Source organism: Orcinus orca, chromosome 3 (assembly GCF_937001465.1).
Source record: "Orcinus orca chromosome 3, mOrcOrc1.1, whole genome shotgun sequence".
Classification (NCBI taxonomy): domain Eukaryota; kingdom Metazoa; phylum Chordata; class Mammalia; order Artiodactyla; family Delphinidae; genus Orcinus; species Orcinus orca.
In genome coordinates this window covers 181,132,721-181,151,367 of record NC_064561.1, presented here as the reverse complement: position 1 = coordinate 181,151,367, position 18,647 = coordinate 181,132,721, and the positions used below count along the sequence as shown (strand labels likewise).

General features: G+C 41.7%; 1 protein-coding gene across 1 annotated transcript in view; it reads left to right on the top strand.

Annotated features, from left to right (window-relative positions):
* The window catches only part of ADAMTS16 (ADAM metallopeptidase with thrombospondin type 1 motif 16), a 156,222-nt gene that overhangs the window by 42,659 nt on the left and 94,916 nt on the right, over positions 1-18,647 (top strand). The window contains exons 5-9 of the mRNA XM_049707293.1: positions 895-1,094; positions 2,575-2,658; positions 4,875-5,034; positions 6,552-6,657; positions 13,985-14,122. Of these exons, the coding sequence (XP_049563250.1) occupies positions 895-1,094; positions 2,575-2,658; positions 4,875-5,034; positions 6,552-6,657; positions 13,985-14,122 (688 nt within the window). The remainder of the gene's footprint in view (positions 1-894; positions 1,095-2,574; positions 2,659-4,874; positions 5,035-6,551; positions 6,658-13,984; positions 14,123-18,647) is intronic.

The following is an 18,647-nucleotide window of genomic DNA, read 5'->3' as shown; positions in this document are numbered from 1 at the left end:
AGTGATTTTTAACATAATGTTAATTTACTGATTATTAATGCCAAAACTTTTTTTTTTTTTTTTTTTTTGTGATACGCGGGCCTCTCACTGCTGTGGCCTCTCCCGTTGCGGAGCACAGGTTCCAGACACGCAGGCTCAGCGGCCATGGCTCACGAGCCCAGCCGCTCCGCGGCATGTGGGATCCTCCCGGACCGGGGCACGAACCTGTGTCCCCTGCATCGGCAGGTGGACTCTCAACTACTGCACCACCAGGGAAGCCCCAAAACTATTTTTAAATGGCTTACTCCAAGAGGACCGAGTACATTTTGTCTTTTCATTAAATTAGATAAATATTTGCAATACTTTCTAGGAAATTCAGTTCTGCAGTGAAGTGGATCTGTTTTGAGCAGTTTATAACCCATTGGAAATACTACAGACAAACCAGTTGTGTGTCTAGACATGGGAATCAACTTTAAAAACTTTTAGGTCATTAAAAGTCTTCAACTAAGAACACAGTATAAGACAGCACTCCTTTTTGTAATTATTAGTTTCATTGTTTTATCAATAACTCCTTTGCAGAGCCCTGTTGAACAGATCTTTATGTTCATAGTCTTTGAACATCATGCTTTTAGATAATAAGAGCTCAGAGCCAAAGTGATCTTCTTTTTGCTTTAAATCAGGACAAATTTATACAAAAGTCAATATAACAATGAATTCCATGACATGTAGACTATGCACACTTTACTTAAACGTAGTGTTCCACCTTAACACATGTTTTGCATCACAGTTTTAAGGGTTTTATGATTCGTTTTATGAACATTCATTTTTAAAATCCATTTTCTTTAGCACGAGTTCCACCACTGATTTTGTGTGACAACTTTACATTCATTTCCTCTCTGAACGCCCCCCCTGTAGACATGCCCAAGCCTCCCAAGGAAGACCTTTTCATCTTGCCTGATGAGTATAAGTCGTGCATAAGGCACAAGCGGTCCCTTCTGAAGTCTCATAGGAACGAAGAACTGAACGTGGAGACATTGGTGGTGGTTGATAAAAAGATGATGCAAAACCACGGTCATGAAAACATCACCACCTATGTACTGACAATACTCAATATGGTAGGAATGCCCTTCTTGTTGAAGTCATGTGTGTGATTCCACCTAATGGGGTGTGTGTGTGTGTGTGTGTGTGTGTGTGTGTGTGTGTATTTTGTGTCCTACTTTTATTTGTGGATTTATGTCTTGTACACAAGAAATATTTTATCTGTGATAACTCCTTCACTTTTACTATGCGCCAATAAGAAGATCCTTTTTCAATCCTTCGGAGAATAAAATTCAGAGGATGAATAATTTGACTTTCTCTGTAAGCCAGTAACATATTTCAAGTTTACTGATGTCTTCATTTATCAGAAATCTATAAGAGGATGTGGAGATATCTGAGTGCAGTAAATCTGCCCATCAGCATTATATGTGAGATTTTAGATGGCTGTATAGAAATGCCCATCTTTTTAGGGATAGGAGTGTTCAAATATTGAATATGCATCTTTCTATCGACAAGAACAAGGAACAGTACTCCCTTTAGAAGGTTGCTGCAGAGAAGATGTGACTGTGGCAGCTTTAGTCATTAATGAAGAGTGGAGCAAGGTGTCTAAGCCCCATTTCACCCAAGTGAGACCTGCATAACAGAAGACAAAGTATGGGGTCATCAAAGTGTATTTTAACATAGTTGTGATGACAATGTTTGAAAATGTTTTATGTCCTACCTCTATAAACAGAGTACCCCTAAATGTATTTCAACTTCCCATGAAGTGGTGTGGTTGCTATTACTGTCCTCATTTTTGGTGGCCAGACCCTCGTGGTTTATGATCTCCCAGGGAACTGAGGGAGGAGGTGACACAGACTGCAGGTCTGTGACAGCCCCCACTGCAGGTCTCTGATGTGTGCAAGCATTGCCTCTGTTCTGCAGAGCTTTTCCAGCATTTCTACACCTCAGTGCCAAATTAGTTCCCTGCTGCTTCCCATGTCTGGTGACTTGCCCTCGCTCATCACCCCATATGCCACTCGGATCACTCATTTTTACACATGTCACCATCATCCCTAATGATGGTCACATCATCCTTCCCTGATCACCTTCTCTCCACATTGTTTTTCTTCTCTTTCTTGTATCCTCTTGGTCTTTTCCCAAGAACTTCTCTTATTGTTCTGGACTATTTTACTAGGACAGCTTCAGGAGGGCTCTGCTGTGTATCATCATCACTATGAGTTAAAAAATAAATTAAAAGAAACAAAAAGAAACCTCCTTATGTCTAATGAGGACACTTACCAACTAGGAGGCCTAATAAGAGGTGTTTGCTAAGAGGAGGAACCTGCCTCCACAGACTTCATTATTTTACTTCCAGTCACCAAGAGTAAGGAACCAACAGTTGGTATAATTGGCTGTTAGATATTCCCATACCTCTGTGTCTAGCAATGTAAGAAACTTAACCTTGCTATGTCACTGGAGAACACAGGATTGGCCTTCAGCTGTGGACTCCAGGCTAAGGGCTGGGGGAAAGGGTGCCGTGTATAGGGACTGATGTGGATTACCTGTCCTTTTCAGGTGTCTGCTTTATTCAAAGATGGAACAATAGGAGGAAACATCAACATTGCCATTGTAGGTCTGATTCTTCTGGAAGAAGAACAGGTATTCTTTGAAACCAGTAGTTTTTTTCCCCCAGAAAAATAAATTCAAAATAATGCTTTGTTTTCCTAAATATAATTGTTCTATGGATTCTTTACTTCTCTTTCCCTTGGGGACAAAAATGTTTTAATATTTTGTGTCTAATGCAATGAGGTTCCTGTCAGTTCCTGTAATGCTTATTTGTTTTTTGTGTGTGTGTGTGTGTGTGTGTGTGATTTTTGTGCAAGAGTAGTAAGAAATACTCATCTGATTGGCTAATAAGAAAATGGAATAGAAGAGCTACTTTAAATACCCTGTTGGAAATACACTAGGAATGCAAGGTGCAAAACTTGTCCTCAGCCACTGTGAGCTTGGAGGATGGAGATGAAGTGAGCCCTTTGGTCTTTTGCTAGAAGACTAACAATGTCCTGTAGCCCAGAAGTTAATTTGTACTGTGTGGCAGTGCATTGTTGTACTCTATTGCCTCCCAACTGCTGAGACTGACCTTCACCACCTTTGGTCTCGGGATTTTATTTTTGTAGAGATTCTAGGATGTCAGGCACATTCCTCTCATTGCACACAAACCCCCAGATTATGCTGGATCTTGGGAGCAGTGGGCATAAGACTGTCTGTTGCCTTCATTTCAGAACCCTGCGTGAACACACAGAGGTACCCCTCCATTCACAATAAGGACTCGTGTGAATATTCCACGGCAGAAGTAAGGGGGACGTCTTAGCCATAAAGGGCTCTCACTTGTATTTTGCCCCAAGCTGGTCATTGATTGGACCTGGGGGCGTAAACCCTGGGTCCTAGTCAGGCACCCTGCATCCAATTTCACCCTGGCTGACATCTTCACAGAGTCTCCTGTTAGCCACAGTTGTCTTGTTTATGAAACAAATGATTTTTAGATGAAATCTGAGATCATTTATGAGATTTAAGATGCCTTCAGATTTTCAGTTTCTGGGGTGCTGCCCTCTTTCCCTGCAGGATGGGGCATGCACGGGCAGACCTGCTTCTAGCCTGAAGAGTCAGCACGATACAACTCCATTGTCTTTTGTGTGAGTGTGTCTGCAGAGGGGGTGCTGAACTAGCAGGGCTTCTCAGGTGACAGGTTAATTATTCTTTGTATTAAAACGTTTCACCTTGGAACTCATCCAAGCGGCAAAGAATAAGCGAGGTTATCATTTGATCGTACACCTGTGTTAACTTTAATTAATGCAGTTTTCCTGGAAATCACCCGCTGAAGAATGTAAGGCATGTCCCAGGGTTGATGTACAGCATTTAGCTTGGGTGCATTTGACTCTCTGGAAAGACACAATAAACATTTAAGGGGAAAATATAGTCAGTGACTGAGAGACGCAATTTCAAAGCAACACTCTGGTCATGAAAGCTTTAAACAAGTTCTTGTCCTGAAATTGAGGTATTTAACCTGGTTTTCTCTGACCATCCTTAGAAAAATATATCATACCTATAAATAAGCTTTAAAGAACTCATCTGCCTGCCAGTTTTGGGAGATGTCCTTGCCACCCACCCCCCACCCCCAGTTCTTCATTTACCAAGACTTCGGGTAGCTTTCACTCTGATCTTTCACTGCTGATCTATTAGAACTTGGTATATATGGATAAGGTGAAATGTCATCTGTATAGTTTCCTTCTAGTTCCAGCCTATTTGCTAGAGATAAAGCTTTGTCAGTTGAGCTGCCTCTTCTCATAAACATGGTGCCTCTGTAGGAAAGTGACTTGATTTAACACTGTAATAATAACTCTTAGAAGAGTTACAAATTTGAAATCTTACTTGCCCAACTTGGTTATGAAATAAACACAACACCATCCGGGTGTGTTTTTGTGTATGTGCAAATTCTCGTATAAACGATTCTGTTGCCTTATATAATTTTTCAATGTTTTATAAAGACTTTGAATGTGAACATTTCATGCACAGAAGTCATCTTTCTTGGGTCATTGAAATGTGTTCAGAGTCAGCAAATACATCCCAACCGTTTTGGTACAGAACTAGAGAAATAAACATGAGTGTCTACACTGAGTCTGTACAGGTTTTATATATGACACCCTCCTTTGGATTTTAACACATAAAATGGGTAAATTAGTTTCTGCCATCCAGTTCCACCTGTGTAACTGAATCCAAGTTAGTGCTAGTTTTCTGTGATGACAGAGCCAGTAACAACTGCATGACAACATGTTTTCTTCCTGTTATCTCGGGCTCCTGGTCTGTCTCCTGCATAGCCAGGGCTAGTGATAAGCCATCATGCGGACCACACCTTGAGCAGCTTCTGCCAGTGGCAGTCTGGATTGATGGGGAAAGATGGGACTCGCCATGACCATGCCATCTTACTAACCGGCCTGGACATATGTTCCTGGAAGAATGAACCCTGTGATACTCTGGGTAAGACCCTCTGCCAGGGTTTTGAGAAACACATGTGTGCTGTGTGCCTTCAGTGGCCTAGGATATGGAGTATTTTTGCCCTCATTCTGAATCTGTAAGCTGTAGCTGCTGCTGGGTGGAATTGTAAGGAATAAACTCCCTTCCCTGTATAAACTGTGGCCAAACAGAAGAGTATGCATTTATTCACCAAAATCAGTTCTTTCACAAGAAAAGGTCTCTCACAGATTCAAGAGCTTCTATCTCTTCTAATTTGAGAAATAATTTCTTCCATTTCTTCTTCCAGTGGTGAGAATAGGGTCAACAGATTCAAGGGTGTCTCATTCTATGAAAAAATAATAATACATTTATGAATATTTGTAGAGATACTACAACAATATTGGATCCCTGATTTTTCCATTTCTCTGTGAATATCCCAATCTTAGCCATTTTCAACATGTTTATTAGGCTGGGTGTATCTTGGTGGTATTTTATAATATGATACAAGTTTTTTATACTTTTCCAAATAGTGTAAAGCACAGTGCGCTACTGAGCAAGGCTCTCCTGACCTTTTTTCCTAATTCTCCATTTCTTCCCAAGATCTTAGGGAAGAAGGGTCTTTATTACAAAAACATTCAGATAAGACTTGGTTTAATAGAGGTTAGTCCTGACTACTTGTTCCCAGAAAGCCCTGAGTGCAAGGTGGACCCTGGGCTGCCTCTGAGGACTTAGAATTCAGGAGGTTCCCACCCTGCACATGATAAGCTCACTGGGCCTAAATTGTACAAATAATGCGGTTTACACGGAAGACTTGCTTTCATTCTGGGGGCCTGGAATTTTGGCCCACTCCAGGCAGGGGTGCTATGTGACCAGTCCCCAACCAAAGGTCAGGGCTTTGTGTCTCTAATGAGCACCCTGGTGGGCAGTATTCCCCTTGTTGGAGGAATTAAGTCCATTTGTGCGACTCCACGGCGGGAGGAAGCCCTGGAAGCTCGTGCCTGGTTTCCCCGGGCTTCTCCCCAGGTGCTTGTCCCTTCTGCTGATTTTACTCCGTATACTTCCATCCCTATTAAATTACACCCAGGAGCATGACAGATGCTGAGTCCTCTGCACCCTCCTCGAAAGTCCTCCACCGTGGAGTGGCCTTGGGGACCACCTGACACCCACTCTCTACAGCACTTTTTCTCAGGCTTTTGAGAACACAGCTGTTTATAGAGAAAGGCTGAAATTCTCCATCTGCAGGGAATGCCCTCTTCAACTACGCCGCCATTGTAACCTGTAACTTGAACATTACATAGAACCATGGATTGGGAAGGGAAAACAGACCCCCTTCTCCCACATAATTCAGACCCCCTTCTCCCACATAATTCAGGGCCCTTTATATGATTGTCCAAGGGTTCCCTGTTTCATATTTCACCTGACAAAATGAGAACCAAATCTCTCTAAAGGACAGAGGTAAATACACACACATGACACATCCTCTTTCTTTATTTTACTACAATATTGCTCCTATATGTTCTTTTGATCTTTATGTCCTGTAGGATTTGCACCCATAAGTGGAATGTGTAGTAAATATCGCAGCTGTACGATTAATGAAGATACAGGTCTTGGACTGGCTTTCACCATCGCCCACGAGTCTGGACACAAGTAAGTGCATCTCCCTGGGAGGATGGAGCCTGGGGTCCTCTGCGGACTGGAAGATTGTCTAGAGATTCTGGTGCAGTAGCTCAAGCCTGTGAGGGGAATTCACACATTTGCAGCGAGAACGCCTGTAGGAAATGCTCACGTAGGCGCTTCTGTTTTATTTGAGTGTCTCGTCGCACACATTCTAAAGCTGTGGCAACACACATGTTTGCACTTTCCTCACTCCCTTCTTCCCTTCCTGCTCACACATGTGCATACAATCACAGACTACAGACTCTTCTGTCTCTGCTCCTTTGTCCTGGGTTTTGAACTTGGTCCTGTGAGCTCATCTCATTCCATGGTTAACTACTACGGGAGGACTCCACGTGACTGAAGATGGTAACAAGCCCGCCCATTGGTAACTTACTATTCTCAAGTTTGCATTCTTATATCACTTTCAAAATTTGTAGAGATGGGTTTTGACTGGTGTGCAGGGTTTGGGGCGTACAGGGAGGACAAGAGATGCAGCCTGGTGGGAGCTGGTTTGCTTCCCACATCCCCACGTTCCCACCATTGTCAGTTGTGAAATGGGGCAGCATCAGGGGGAGTGGGAACCCGGGGCTTTGGCACAGATGGATAGACACCGATGCAGGACAAACAGCTCTCAGCAATGGGTGGCATGTCATTAGGAGTATCTTTTTAAGTGAGAAGCTTACCTTTATTCCTGTAGAATGAAACACTTCTGTCCATTACTTATAGTAGCTATTATTCTTCAATAAGATTTCTTAGTCTAATAATCTACAGGCTGCCTCACTTCGAGGTGCCATCTATTAAAAAAAAAAGTTTTTCTCAGTGGGGCCCACTTGCTGATTTCCTGCAATTGCCCTGATTTATATGAGCATCAGCAGTGGTAACACAAGTGTTTTCCTGCTGGACTGAAACTGTACTTGAAGCTTCTCCTAGAAAATTCACAGCCAGGAATTACAGCTTTTCTATTTTCACTTTCATCCTCATTTTATTTGCAAATTACAAAACTTGCAGAAGGCAATGTTTGTGATTTGGTCTTTGCAAAGTTGATTTCTCCATCCCCTGTTAGAAATTGTACTGAGGCCACTCATGTCATCCCGACCTGTTCAAAGCATCTGTGTGTGTGTGTGTGTGTGTGTGTGTGTGTGTGTTTGTACACATGTGTGCCTGTCCTTAATGGGCTCTCACAGAGGCCCTGCAGACTTTGGCTCTGTGTGAACTGATGACCTGAAAGTGAAGCTTATATCTTATTACTGATCCCTTCATCATTACAGGTAATGATTGACTTTTTCAGTGCCTAGAAAATTGCACCTACACTTTATAAAGCTTTCAGTTAAGTCATAATTGTAAATAGGCTGCTAGAGTTAAAACTTCAAAAAAACTCATTATTTTAACGACATGGGGCTCTTGCTGTCCTCTGAACCATACCTGAATTTAATTAAACAATCAAAGTAAGAAATATTTAAGTCATCAAGGGCTGAACAAATCAGCATTAGATAAGCAGTTGAGACTCAGGCCCCTGGTGCGTCCAAGACGAGGCTCTCAGTCTTCCAGTCAACAAGGATTCGTGTTTGCTTTTATTTTTTTCTTAGAAGTCAACTATTAATATTTCCTTTCATCACTAGGGCTGGGTGTAGATGGAAAAAGAATTTCTTCCAAACAAGAGAAAAGTGTTTTTACTTGCAAGTGAGAATATAGATGGGAGGAAGGAAAGGAACTCTAGATTTGGACGCAGGCAAGTCCCACTCCTGATAGAACTGACCTCCAGGAAATGATCAGCTCCTTCTCCAGCACCTGCTGCTTAGAGAATATTGTACAAGAGTCAGGAGGACTGAGAGCTCTGAGTGTTTGACGTCACCCGTGAAATAGCTTCTGATCATATTGAGGAAATAGGAAATACATGTGGGATACATACATGTATACATACATGAGGAAATAGGAATACATGTGGGATACATGTATTTATGGGATACATAAAAAGCACATGCTAATTGACAAAATAAGTGATCATAATAGTACTAATAGTAATAATAACGCTAATACGTGCTCTTTGTGGAGTAGTTTCACATGTAACTCTAAGCCTGGAAACCCCTGGGGATGATCTCTTATCTTCCCTTCACTAGCTGGGCAAGTAGCCTGGGCTGAGCATTCAGCACAGGAGGCGTGGAGGAGCTGCAAGGGGTCAGAGGTGAGCTGAAGGGGGCGTATTTCTAACACATTCTTAGCTGTGGCAACTGCATCAAATGAGAGGGGCCGCAGCAGGGAAGATTCAGCAACCCAGGTCTGTGCAGTTCAGGTGAATTGAAAACAAACAACTTTATTCAGTTTATTCATTTAAGAACTATTATTACTTGGAGAAGGAATCATAAGTTTAATGCATGGATCAAATAGCATGCCTTCCTCTTATCCTTGGCAAAGAGCTCTAAGCAGTCAATTTCTGAGCCCTGTACCTTAAGAATTAAAAAATAATTTTATATTTATAAGTTGTAAAACATCCTGTCTCACAGATGAATCTTACTTCTTCAATTTGGTTTACATTCAGAGGACATTATTAAGGTGGAGGAGTACTTCTCTGTGCCTTTCAGCCACAGGTTTCCTAACCTTTAACTCAAAGAAAGATGCAGTTCATGCCCAGCTAGTTTCTTCTACGAGGTTCAGTTCTTTTTATCCTAAGACATCTTGTGGTTTCTACTGGAGAATCTGACCTAAAAATAGGAATTGCTAAGAACCAGTGTTTGGATCTGTGTTGGGAAGGGGAAAAGAGGGTCTGGAGCTGAAAGTGAGGATGTGTGCTTTCCCTTAGTGTGTGGGACTGAGCCAGGACTGGTGCAGGGCCAGTTTCCTGCTTGTATTAAATCATTTGTCACGGGATGTGTGGTTTCCTAGATGCAGGTGTTGAAGAATTGGCACAGACACACTGAGGGTTCAACTACACATTTTGAAGAGTATGCCATCTGGGCATGGATCCATTTGAAAAATTCTCATTTGTCAAAGGAAGTCATGCCATTAGATGGGTAGGGCCCTGGGACTCGTATTCTAGATACCCTGTGGTTCTCTGGCAGCCTGACAGTGACCAGGCTGCATCTCCTGATCTCCTCTTATGTGGGTTTCCATATGCAAAACCCGTAGAGCCTGTGAGACCTCAGCAGGTGTGTGCAGGTGCAATTTAAGTTGCATTGTTTGAGCTGAACATTCCTTGTATATAAAGTCAGCTTAAATACTTAATTTGCATGATCATTTCAGACCATCAAGACAATATTAAACATACTTACTGTGCTCAGGAGTATTCATGATCCATCGTTCTGTCCCCTATCTTTTCCACTACTTACTGACCCATTCACCAGGCACAATTTGCATTCTGCCAGCAAAGCACTGTGTAGCGTTCTATAAAATGACTAGTGATCCATGCCCTTCAAAGCCTAAAGAAAGATAAGGTAGGCATGGCATGCAAGGGGTCAAGCAGTGAGGGCTGTAGGCATTTCAAGAGATGCAAGGAAAATCAGGGAAATCTTCTGGAAAGAAACAGAGTTGGTGTGCTGATACCATTCAGCTCAACCATATTCGGCTGGTGATGTTAGACTCCCTTTCAAGCATTTGATGGTGATGTGTGCACCTCACTGATTTATGACTGTGCTCTGTCATCAACCTGAGCCCCTACAGCTGGGTCAGGGAGGTGCTGGGTGATTTTAAGGGTTTGTGGAATATTAAAGCAAGTGGCTGCTTAAAGATCACCTGGTCTGGTGATTGTCAGACTGCCCCCTAGGGAGCTCCAGCATGTTGGAGCATCATTTCTTACCAATTTTATTTCCTGTCATTCCTCCTAAGATTTTTGTTTCTTTCTGTGTCCAAAAAGTATTTGAAAACCGTTGACCCTTGGCTGAACTGCCTCCTCACCCCCCTACACACACACACACACACACACACACACACACACACACACACATGCACAAAATATGTATGCAAGTGATATCTGACATCTAGGTGTTGAGAGATTTGATCAAGACCACATTTGAATCTGGGAAAGATACATTTTGAATTTTCCTTTTTGACATGCCAGGTATTCTGAACAGTTTAAGAGAAAGGTTTTATTATCCCATTTTATAGGTGAGGAAACTGAGGCTCAGGGACTTGAGAAATTTGCCCCAAATCAACCCACTTGTGAACGACAGGATCAAGACCTGATGGAGGTTCCCCCACCTCCACAGCCTGTGTTCCCCCAGGTTATCTGACCTGCCCTGGCCCTGAGAGTCCCACATGACTGCTGTCCCCATGTCCACTTCCCGTCTCTCAGGGAGGATGGGTTCGCTTCTTGAAAAGCCTATATCAGGCTCTGGACAAGTAGATCCTACCTGTGGTGCTATCATCACCTCCAGGGTGTGATTTACCATCCTGGTGACTTTGACCCATCGTTGCTTTGAAGGGTTTCTCCTTTCCTTGACCTACTGCTGTCTGATCAGCTTAAAATATTGGTACAACCTCTAAAAAAGCTTGGCTGTTCATCATTCTGGGTATATCATTAGTAATAAAGAAATACTTGCTGATGTAATTGAATAACTCAAGAAAATTCTATAGAAGACATTAAGAGCATCTGATACAGAATATAATTCTCAAGTCCAAGTTAATCTGAAATTATGTTTACATTTGGGTATTTGAGTTGTTGTTGTAGCTGGAAGGTTGTTCTTTATTCATTCAACAAACATCGGTGGAGCACCTGTCACGGGCTAGTGAGTCCACTTGCACTCGGGCTCTGAGCATTGTTAAGAAGAGCCCCTGTAGACAAGGAAGAGAAAAAAGTGCATTGTTTTAACATGTAGGGTGATAACCACTTAGAATAAAGTATTGTGAGTCATGGAAGCAAAAAAAAAAAATGTCTGGTAATGTATAACTTGAATAGTAATTTTATTTCTTAGTTGCCAAATACCAACCTTATCTTCAAAATGTGCCCTATTCATTCTTCCATGACTTATTAATGTTAATATCAACTGTGATTATCGTGTGGTATTTTCATGCCACTGTGCTAACACCCACAACAGTGCAGAATATGGGATTTGTACTGCTTGGAAAAGCAACTCGAGACATAGTAGTGCTGAAGTTTGGGTGGGCATCAGAATCATGTTATTGTGTTAGGATTCACCCAAATGCCAGAGCCTAACCCCCAACTTACTAAATCAAAAATCTAACAGGGTGGGCTTTGGGGAGGCACATGTGTGGTGCATTTCCCAGATATTCTGATACTCAAAAAAGTCTGAGAATCACTGAAAATGCCTTAGATGAAAATGGTTAAGACCAAGGTGTCCCCAGACCTGGGATGTTGTGGCTTTGAATTCCTTAGAAATGTAGGCAGAAGTGGTAGCAAATTCATCTAGGGCACTCGCAGGACCCAAATTTGTCTTCTTTATATTCAGGTCAAGGGCCAGCCAGGGGAGGGTACTTTGTTATTTCGTTTTTATCACTTTCTCCCCAAAGCAGCCTCTGCGTGAATCCTCTCCATCACCGTGGCACATTTCTCCAGCCATGTGGTTACCCTCACCTTGATTGATTGCTTCTAATAGAACTTCAGAGAATGGGTGGAGGCCGAAATGACCACAACTACATCATCCTTGGTACTGAGCAGGAATTTTGCAGAAATTCGACAATGTTTGTGCGCCAGATTTCCTTGGACACACCCTTCAATCACGCTCCGGGTACACTATTGCATGGGTCCCGCCTGGGCTCTGACGTCAGAGTGTCGGGTTCCAGTCTGGACTCTGAGACCCTGGACAAGCCTGTCTCTAGCCCTCAGTCTTGCTGTCATTGTAGGCTTGTAGGCTTGTAGTAAGATTCGGGTTAGAAAATATAGATAATGTGCTTAATATCTTGTCTGAAAAATAGTGCTTACAAATGGGAGTTGTCATTTTTACTGATATTATTAAACAGCTCTAAGAAGAAACAGTTATGTCTTCAGCCTCGGACACAAGTGCAGATTCCCTGGCCCCCTTTTGGAGCCCACTTCCCCTGTGTTGGTGTCTCCTATCCCTGTGACCCTCCCTCCATTCATCCTGGGATTCTTGGTGGCAGAAAGCCCACAGATGCAGTAACCCACCTGTCCTTCTTTGCTTTCTCCCCTCTTGCTTTTCCCCTGCCTTCTGTATCCCACTCATTCAGAACTGCTCTCTGGGAATCCATACAGTGATCGGGTGGGTACCAGACATTAATGGCCAAAAATGGCTTGACTCTCCAAGGATGTATCTACCCTAATGGGAAGTCTTCAATGTCACGGAGCTCCCAAATCCCTGAGGCTTTCTTCCCAAGGTAGTCATTTGTGCTCTTCTGAGGTGGGTGAAGATGGTAACCTGAGGCTATCCCACAGGGATAGCTTTAGGAAGTTAAGAAGAAGAGCCTACTTGGTGGGGAGAGGTAGCATCTCAGTCAATGGGATTCCTATAGGTGCAAGGCTGCAGTTTTCTCGAGTGACAGTAAGGGGTTGCTGTTGGCATTGTAGGATTTGAACATCTGCAAAGGACCCTATTAAGAGGTCCCATAGCCACTGTAGCCTGAGGTGTTTCCATATACTAAGCTAGGGCTGGAGCCCCAAAGTGGTCTGGTTTCAGTCAAGAGTAACAGACGTACCTTCAAGCAACGCCTGCAGATAAACGCCACCACAGCTACTCACAGGAGTTCCATGGCGCCACTTCCTCCAAAGGGATGTAGGGAGTCTGGTCAAGTACTGGCCTGCTGTCACAGCCTCCAACAGTGAAGACCTAGCACGAGCCGGATCAGCACTGGGTGTAGGGACAAAATGTCAGCACCACCAAGAGGGGCGGTAGTGGTTTAGTAGTTCTTAAATTGTGTAAACATTACACTCCCCTGTGGAGCCTGCATTTGTGTTTCTTACAAACACCTGGAAATTCTGACCATGGCTGGTGAGCAGCAAAGAGTGTAGAGAGAGAAGAAAGCAATAAGAACATCATCAGCTTTCTCAAGATCAAATAAACTGCCCTCTACATCCCACTGGAAATGCTTTTTTATAATTAAAATGTCTGCCTCCCACAGGAAATGCTTTTTTTATAATTAAAATGTCTGCCTTTGGCAGACATCTGGACATGTGCTCCGTTTTGATGTTGGTGTGCACTTTCAAACAGCTGGACAAATGGTAGTTCTCCAGGAGACGTCTGTGACCTCATGGATATTCTCCCCTGTTTGGCTGTTAGGACTCTTTCTTCTGCCTGCCTAGCACACAGGAGAAGGGGGGCCTTCACATTGTTGGCTTGTGTTTGTTAGAGTGTGTTAGACAGTTGAAACTGTTATTTGTTTTGAAAGACCCATTTCTTTCTCTCTCTCATAGCTTCGGCATGGTCCATGATGGAGAAGGGAACGTGTGCAAGAAGTCTGAGGGCAACATAATGTCCCCTACGTTGGCAGGACGCAACGGGGTGTTCTCCTGGTCACCCTGCAGCCGCCAGTACCTGCACAAATTTTTAAGGTATGAACCCCTAAAGCTGGTTGTGTATCTCTCTGTGCCTTTGATGTTCACTGCTGGGTCAGCCTAATCCTGTCCAAGAAGCCCCAGACCCAGGTGCCCCTTCCGCAGATGGTCCCCATTTAAAGGCATCTGGAGACATTCATTTGACCAAGGAGTTTGCCAAACACTTTCTTAGAGCCTCAATTTCTGCAAGCTTAATCTGACCTCATTTGCCCTTTAGAGTCAAAAGAATCCCTTAAGATACTTAGCAAACCAAAGTATTTGTCACTACCATTTGTTTTTTCGTTTTTTTAATTCTTACTTCTATAACCAGACATTTTCAGTCCATGATTTTTTTTGATTTTTTAATGTTTAAATATTTTCTTGTAGTTTTATTGAGATATAATTGACATACCATGAATTATTATTATTTTTTTTTACAAAATACATTTCTCATTAGGAGGAAAAAAAAAAAAAGAGTATATAAACCTTCACCTGGGTCTAAAATCCTATAATTTTAAGAATTATTTCTGGAAGGTTTCATCATAGCTCTAATTCATTTAGGGTATAGAACATTAAGGAGGCACAGTTTGACCCCCTGAAAAAGAGATAGTCAGTAGATTTTAAAATTTTAGAGAAATAAGGGACTTTAAGAAACATTTTTAAATCTGCTAGTAAAGTGGATTATCCCCCTGGTTTCCTCTTTTTCTTTCTTATTTTTTCAGTAGAGCCCCTCTTCTTTTTTTTTCTGCTGCACAAATTAACCCGTCTTGTTTCTAGAACATCATTTGAGCAGGGTCTCAGGCCTATTTCTGTTGGTTTTACTCACCACGTTCTGTTCATTATCCTATGGGTGGTTCCCTGTGCTCACCTGGGGCAGTGAGTGCACAGCTGGTTTCTCTTTCTTGCTGCCTCTTCCGTCACTTCCAGACCTCATAACACATCTTCTGAGCTGCGTCCTGACTACCAGCCTTGGGGGCTCCAGCCTGCAGCTGTGGTCCTTCCTCACAGCCTTACTTTGAGACCTCAGCTGAGATATTTTACCACTTAAAGGAATGATGACTGCTTTCCATATTTTGTGCTACCCAGGAAGAGTGAGAATTTTGTAGATAATATCTGTACCCTGGTAATATAAACCTATATTCTAGGAATATACACTTGATCATTTTTTTAATTTCTATTACCCAAAAGACAATGTTCACATGACACAATCGGTCCTTCCAACATTTGCTGTGCCCTGTATGGTGTTCTCTTGGAGTCAAGTTGGGGATTGTTAGCACTTGTTTTAGCTTTTTCATGCACCTGTTCAAATGTGCGTGCGTGTGTGTGTGTGTGTGTGTGTGTGTGTGTGAAGGACTCTGCTTTCCCTAATAAAGAAGATAATTCACTTTAGCTCACAATGCTCTTATTTGTATTAACAAGGCAATTTTTGAGTTTTCTATATCCCAAATCCTTTCTATAAACTTCTACATTCTTTTCTTAAAGTTTTACTTCTTTTTCATCTTAATGGCTATGATGCAGATATATAAACATTTTTAAATTTTTTGAAATATGCTCTGACAACTTGAAAATCCCAGGGATGCAAAGTATGGGCATGCAGTGAGAATCAGCATCATGAAAGAGTCCAGAAAAAGTTTTTAAACTGCCAAGAAATATAGGAAAACTCACAGAAAGGAAATAGTTATAGGCTTAGAGAATAATTATTTTGATGACATTAAATATGGGCTGTAATCTTCAAATCAGAATATGATCCTGAGAATACTTATTAAGATTCTGGAGTTCAAAGACATTTTGTCCAGTGATACTGGAATGGTTAAACATATGCTGAAGTATGCTCATTTGTTTTTGTGCCAATCAGTAAAACCCTTCTGTAGCCATGCAGTAACAAACATTTATTTTCAGGGACTTTACTGATTGTTTTGGACCACATTATAATAAAAATGCAAGATTTTACATGCTCCCAAATTTGATTTCTCAAAAGATTAAATTTTCCAAGATAGCCTTTCATTGTCAAATTCACTCTTAAGATTAATTGTACTTGAGATGTCTAGTTGTGAATTGGACGTGTCCCCAGTGCATCAATCCTGATTTTTCATTGGCTTAATTAACCTGAGACCATCTTTTATATGTTTGCTGACTTCCTGATTTGTAAGTAATCAAAATACTGTTATATTCTCCACCAATTAGTTGGCAATTTGGACATGATCCCAACAGTGAGTAAGGATAAACGGCCAACTTTACAAAGATGAATCTGTTCTCCTTTATGATCAGCCTAGCATTGGGTACACGGAAAAAATATATATAATAAGGGAACTCAATTAGCCTGAAGTTGTCAGCACAACTTTTCCCTATACTCGGTAGAGTCAAGAAGGACAGATATGTTTTTGCAGTAAATTCCTCAACCTCATCAATAAAGACATATGTCATTTCCTATGGGCAGACACAGACCTCATCACATTCACTCATGTCTGTATCCGGGAGGCCTGAGACTTAGGGAAATTTTAGCTCATTATTTTAAACTTAATGGCAACATGGACTCATCTTCAATTTGCTTTTTAAAAACTTGAATCATGCACTTCTGATCAGTGAACACACCTCCCCGCTTGTCATATGAATCTGCATCCATACATGAGAAAGGTCATCATAGGAAAGCAGGAATTTGAGGGATGCCCTGCCATACCCCCGACCACCCTGTCAATGGGAAAACTTGATTTGGCCTGAAAGAGTATGTTTGGGGGCATAATAGAAATAATACATTTCCGTTCACATCTTGCTCTGCTGTATAATGTTCGTCTTAAGAAATATAAACCAGCGAGTCATGGCTGAGTGCAGTTTCTGGGAGACTGGAGAATGGGCACTGCCGTGTCGTTGATCAGCAAGGGAATCAGAGCTCATGTGCCGATCAGGTCTTCATCACTATGCCGGGGATGGCCTTGACCTTGGCAGCTAATATAACCTATAACCCATTGTCTCTCTTGGAAAAAGAGGGGATACAAGTAAAAGAACTCTCGAGCTCTTTAACGTTTTATGGTTCATGAATCAGAGTGGGAAGAGGACTTTGAAATATTGTTGCAGAACCTCTGGCCTTGCCTTATTTCCTTCACTGACATTGTATATGTAGTTAAACACATATATAGAAAAGTACAAAATTATGAGCGTATAACTCAGTAACTTTTCACACAGTGAACATTTCAGTGTAACTTCTACCTAGATCATGATATGGAGCACGTTACAGTAGCCAAGTCATGGAAACAGTCTAAGTGCCCTTCAATGGATGAAAGAGTAAAGAAGGTGTGAGATATATGATGTATGTGTGGTATTTATATGTGTATATGCACTGTATCTAATTATATCTATCTATTTATCTATCTACCTGTCTACCTATCTACACACACACTGTAATATCATTCAACCATGAGAAAGAAGGAAATTCTGTCATTTGTGACAACATGGATGGTTTTTGAGGGCATTATGCTGAGTGAGATAAGTCAGAGAAAGACAAATACTGCATGATCTCACTTATATGTGGAATGTTAAAAAGAAAATCAAACTCTTAGAAACAGAGAGTAGATTGGTAGTTTCCAAGGGCCAGGTGAGTGGGAGAGAGGTAATGGGTGAAAGTGGTCAAACTTCTAAAGATTAGGTGAATGAGTTTCTGGGACTGTCATGTACAGCATAGTGACTACAGTCAACAATACTGTATTTTATAGTTGAAGTTTACTGAGAGAGTAGATCTTAAAAGTTCCCACTACCAAATAAAAGTTCTAACTTTGTGAAGGGATGGATGTGTTAACGAACCTAAAAAAAACATGGAACATCGCTCTCCCCCCAGAATACCCTTCCTCAGTGCCGTCATCACCTCCCTCTTCCCCACAGACAACCATTCCTCTGACACAGACGCCACCGTAGACAGTTTTGTCTGGTTTTGAACTTACTATGAATGGAGTCATGAGTTATGTGCTATTTTGTGTCTGGGGTCTTTAGCTAAATATTTTGATTTTGAGATTCATCCTTGTTTCTGCATAAAAATATGATATTCATTTACTTATTTTTAATTGTGTGGATATGTTCCAACTTATTAATCCATCCTGTTAGTGATAGACATTTGCATTTCCAGTATTTGACTATTATAAGAAATGTCACTGTAAACATTCTTTTGGTTTACACATATATGTCTGAGTATACAGAGCAGAGAAACTTTGGGGTCATAAATATATATGTACAGTGTCAGTAGACACTGCCAAATAGCTTTCCTAAGTGGCTGTGCAAAGTTACAATCCCACAAGCACTTATGAATATTCAGATTGTTCCACAATCTTGCCGACACTTGATCTCGCTGGTCTTTTTCATTGTGGCCAATCTTGTGGGTCTGTGGTGGTGGATCAAAGTGGTAATTAATGAGACTGAACACCTTTTCCCATTTTAAAGGTTACTTTAGAAACCTCTTTAGTGAAGTGTCTGTTCCAATCTCCTGTGCATGTTTTTGAAACTAAACTCCTTTATTTTTCTTATCTCTTGCTGGGAGTACTTTATATATACTGAGTAG